This window comes from Alosa pseudoharengus, unplaced genomic scaffold, assembly GCF_046254945.1.
Source record: "Alosa pseudoharengus isolate Yale_2024_CS ecotype anadromous, Long Island Sound unplaced genomic scaffold, YU_APseudo_1.1 YU_APseudo_1.1_scf_15, whole genome shotgun sequence".
Lineage (NCBI taxonomy): Eukaryota > Metazoa > Chordata > Actinopteri > Clupeiformes > Clupeidae > Alosa > Alosa pseudoharengus.
Window position 1 is genome coordinate 13761525 of NW_027468620.1, and position 5000 is coordinate 13766524.

At 43.4% G+C, this 5000-nt stretch overlaps 1 protein-coding gene across 5 annotated transcripts in view; it reads right to left on the bottom strand.

The window, feature by feature from the left end:
- Window positions 1-796: 796 nt before the first annotated feature.
- Window positions 797-5000, bottom strand: part of ltbp1 (latent transforming growth factor beta binding protein 1) — a 130736-nt gene continuing 126532 nt past the window's right edge. For all 5 annotated transcript variants that reach the window (XM_076285649.1, XM_076285648.1, XM_076285650.1 and 2 more), the window contains 3 exons: window positions 4943-5000; window positions 4096-4245; window positions 797-2199 (listed from right to left, as the gene is read on the bottom strand). The exon at window positions 4943-5000 is cut by the window's right edge and continues 140 nt beyond it. In XM_076285649.1, coding sequence (XP_076141764.1) covers window positions 2021-2199; window positions 4096-4245; window positions 4943-5000 — 387 coding nt within the window. In that variant the 3' untranslated portion in view covers window positions 797-2020. The remainder of the gene's footprint in view (window positions 2200-4095; window positions 4246-4942) is intronic.

The following is a 5000-nucleotide window of genomic DNA, read 5'->3' on the forward strand; positions in this document are numbered from 1 at the left end:
GGCCCCCGATAGTATATAGTATTATCGAGGGGGGGGGGCTCTCTGGGGGACCCCTGTCAGTGCTGGGCCCTTAAAATCGTCTTAACCCGCCCCCAGCGGCGCTCCTGTACATATAACTAGAAGGATGAATGGATGGATGGATGGATGATCCCGCTGACCTCTGCCTGCTTATCATGTCTGAACTAATGGCCTTCAGTCCCTGAACACTGAACCCTCTCATCTACTAACTCCCCTAAAATCAGTGAAGTGATTCCACATGGGCAATTTAGAGAACCTCTGATCTTGGTCGCCTGAAATTGCCAGGTGAATATATTATTTAGTTAGTTAATCGTTTCCATAAGCTATTACTCTATCTGAGACCTGCAATCTGAGAGCTGCAATTTTAGATCCACCTCAGACACTTAGAACTTAATGGCCAGTGCTTCATACTGCCGTTAGCCACGCCTGCAGCCAGAGAGGGTGCCAGAGGATATCCTACTGTGAGGAATATGCAACATGCTGGCATTGCTATATGTCAGTGTTAGAGTAAAACAGCAGTTCATCCTGAATAATAATGTTTACGGTATATTGTAAATTATGAAAGACTATAAAAAATATAGACACCTGGTGCAGGATATCAGTGGATTGCTACAAAAATCATTGCTATTAAAAAATGATTTGGTCATGTATAATGTATAATGACTTTTAAACAAATCTCCCAAGACAATGTATACTGTATGTGCAAGTCCTGCATATTGTTTCCACCAAAAGCTACCAAACAGACTAGCCAGTATAAATATCACAATTTGTGATTTATTAGAAGAGGTTTAATATACATAATACGGACATTCCATACAAGAGCTATTCATTCATGTACAAATTAAAAATACATAAATTGGTTTTTATCAACTCTTCTGTTTAAATGTACAAAATTTACTCCCACGGCTATCCCATAGCAGCTTTGCAACCTGGCAAGACGTTTAGACATTGCAGTGAAAATGCTGAGAAAGTTTTCTTCTCTTTAAGTATGAAAAAATATAATGGAACACTTCATTTCATGATTTCTTTTCTTTTCTCCACATGATAAAAACAATAATTCTAGGAAATAAAAACGTAAGTGTACAGAACACAACTGCTCCACAGGGCAGACAAGCAAAAGAGAGGCAGAGAGAGAGAGAGAGAGAGAGAGAGAGAGAGATGGAGGACAGAGAGCGAGAAGGAGGGAAAGAGGGAAAATAAAAAAGTAACAAATAAAAAAGCGATTGTCCAATGTCCCAGACAAAGAGAAGTAGTTTTCATGTTTGCATTTATCATCATACAAAACTGTCTAGAAAAAAGAAAGCTTATTTTCAAGGATTTTACATTAATAACACAATACAGTGATGTGCATTCTGTATGCGTTTGTGACACCATGGAGTAAGCAACTTTTCACCTCTCCAACCTGCCAGCCAGACTATTAAGGCCACCACAGAGGAGAAAAATAGAGGAGAGAGAGAGAGAGAGAGAGAGAGAGAGAGGTGGATGGATGGATGGATGGATGGATGGGAGAGGTATGAGAAGGGTAGAAGGAGAAAACAACTGGCTGGCCTCTCTGCTTTCTAAAGTAACCACACACAAGGTGTTTGGGACTGGGTAAATAAAACACAAACATCATCCCCCAGCAACAGTTCATAGGGTGTGTCGGCGCACCAGGGGACCCACTGCCCCCCCCTCCCTCGTGCTCAAAAAGCTCCTTCTTATTCAATAAAACCTTACAAAATAAAAAAGACAAACAAAAACAAATTAAAAATAAATCCAAAAATAAACAAAACAAAACAAAACAAAATACATTTTATACAATTCTGCTCTCTCCTCTCTCCACAGAAACCACATAGCATTTTTGTAATCAGGTCTTCATCTCAAGTATGATTGAATTCTTACATTTTTTTTTGTTCTTTTCCTCGTTTTCTGTTTTAGGTTTGTTTTATACAGTGCAGAATATATGGGCTTGGATTAAATAAGTGTTTTAGTGTTTGTGGCGCCCTCTGCTGGGCTCTAAGGGTCACTCCCTTGAGTCGTTGGCTGCCGCTGGCGCTTGCCCCTTGGGCACGCAGTAGTTGGGCCGCTCCGAGTGGACGAAGCCCGGCAGACACTGGCATTTGTAGGAGCCCTGCGTGTTGATGCACTTGGCATTCTTGCACAGGGACATCCGGCTATTGAGCTCCGAGCATTCATTCACATCTAGAGGGGATGAGTAAACCAAAGAAAGAAAGAGAGAAAGAAAGAAAGGAGGAAAGAAAGAAGAAAAGATATCACAGGGGGAAAATCTTTATCAAGCTTTATCAAGGCCTTAAATATGGTCATGTATTACCAAAAGAAATCACACTAATAAACATCGTAAGGATCAAGGATCAAGGTCTGTGACGCTTCGGGGCGAGGAGGGCAAGCCCCGAAACGTCACGGATTAAAATAATATATTTGCTTGGGAGCAATTGGTGAATGGACGTTTCTTTATAGTTACTACATCTGTTACTACATCAGAATTCATGGATGAGTGTGCTTGCTGGACAATGATCAAGTGAAACCTTGGGATAGTTATCTGGGTGTCCCACGGGTTTGACTGACATTTTTAACCCACCTGATCAAACTTATACGGAGAGCCGGTTGGTACAGGAAGTGGCTCATATGGGAATAAACTGCCCATATAAACCCCATCCTACATCTGGCTAATAAACTAATAAACACCAACAGCCTGTTCAGAGGGGCCCATTCCTTCTCTCATTTGACAGCAGCCCTTGTGAACATTAGTCCATTTAATTACAAGCTGTTGCAGCAGAATTCAAATTTAAACACTGCTCACTCTTCTCCCACCAAATCCAAAAATAAATAACCTACTCTAATGATTTGACGGGGCTGATCCATCTCTTTCTAATGATTAGTTTCCTCTAGTCACTTTGGGCGGCACTTGGTTTGAAATCCTGCCAAATGATCTAGACCTCGGAGAGCTCAAAGGGCCTAATGAACCAAGACAACGAGTGCCGCACATTCTGACGCGCAGCTTCAAAATGATCCTGCTGCGTCCTCTTCGTCACCACTGGGGCGTTCATTCTGGCACGATGAAGACAGCAAGTTTTCCCGTCCGAAAGCGGAATGATACAAACGCGAGGCATTTAGCATTTTAACCCATTTACTCCTAAAATGCCTGCAAAAAACGCCTATAGAATCCTATGGCATTCTAGACTAAATAACCGTATTTCCTGAGGGTTTTCTGAAAAAATACTAAGAATTGTCAACGTCTACCAAAACCTTAATATCTAAGCCTCTGTACACCTAGAAACATGAAATAAAAAGCATGCTGCGCTACGCAGCAACCAGCGGGAGATTCAATGTTGCGCTATGCAGCAACCGGCGGGAGATAGAATGTTGCGTGGTGCAGCATCCAGCGCGAATGGGTTAAAGTGCTTCAAACAAACAGAGGCGTGAGTCAGTCTGCTCATCAGTGTCTCTCAGCGGACACGGAGGCCCATTAGGGTGGTCCGCTGGGAGAGAGATGGACAGTTACACACGCCATGCGCCCATGGAGGAGGAATCCTCCGTTAATGACTGCAGAAAATGAACCATCTTCAAAGGAGTTTGTGTTGGCGTTGGTGCCTTAAGTCTGACTGCCAGCCTAAGAAGACAAGCTGCCGCATGTGCCATGTCTGGCAACACAGACAAAAATACTGCACACAGTGTGTCATAGAACTCTTGCGTAACAACATGGTCACAGAACCCCAACTTCTCAGAGTCTGAGTGTTACTGAGGCTAACTAGCCTCCTCAGCAGCACGAGCACTTATTATGTCTGTGATGTTAATGTGTAATAGCACACACTCATGAGAGCATGAGTCATCTTATTCTCATACAGAGACTTATCCTTATCTACATGACCGCAGCCTGTCACTCAAACCAAGTTGCAGGACAGCTGATTCCGGAACACTCTGCCTTCACGGTGACTTTGGTGCTGTCAATTGTCAAGCCACCCTGACAGTCGTGCCATGAAACGCGTAGTAGCAACTCAAGGAAGAGGCAGCAGCACATGCTGATAATCTAAGAGACAGTGGCATCAAGAACACCAGTGGTCAGGCCCGGACACTCACCCACACAGGCCATGCGGGACATGTCGAGGGTGTAGCCGTCGAAGCAGTCGCAGGTGTAGCCCTCCTGCACACGCACACAGCGTCCGTTCTCACAGCCGTTCAGGATGCCGCACTCCTCGGCTCGCAGGCCCTCGAAGGCGTCGTAGGGAGCTGGAGGAGAGAGCGGTCAGTATGGGTCAGCAGCAAGTCACCATCAAGAGCAGATGTTTAGGGACAAATGGAAATCACAGCCCTTAGTAAAGGATTAATGAATATACATATGTAGTTTTACAATTATGGAGTTTGGTTTACAGATGGTTATGAATTTTGTGTGATAGATAGTACACAATTAGGTTTAAACTTTTAGGAAATAAAAAAACAAATTCAATTGAGACCATATTAAAGTAATTTTAACTTACTTCGGACTATGTTAATAGTTAAGGCGTAGCATAAACTCTAGTGCCTTTGCAATGGCACAGTAGCTCCAGTAACTGTAGTTAATGATAACTGCACTTTCATACATATTTCCACTAGATGGCAGTATAGGAAAGGAAACAGTGATACTGGTGACATCTCCTGTACTGTACACTGGATTCTGTATCTCTCTACACCTTTTCTCTTTATTTCAGTTAGCACTGCGCTACATATTTTTGGATGGGTGGAACCCTTGAAGCACCCTGTCATCCCTCAGACGATGAAGATAACCCAAGCTTTCAGACAACGTCAGTCCACATCAGGGGCTGAGAGGGGAGTGCTATTTGAGCGCATGCTATGAATATGCTCGTCTATGGCAGAGCACTGAAACACTCATTCAGCAACTGGTAAACAAACATGACAACAAATAAACAAACAAACAAGCAGCCCTTACTGTCTTCATCCTCGTAGAGGGGGATGGTGTGAGAGCCTTGCGTCTGCTCTGGACTTTG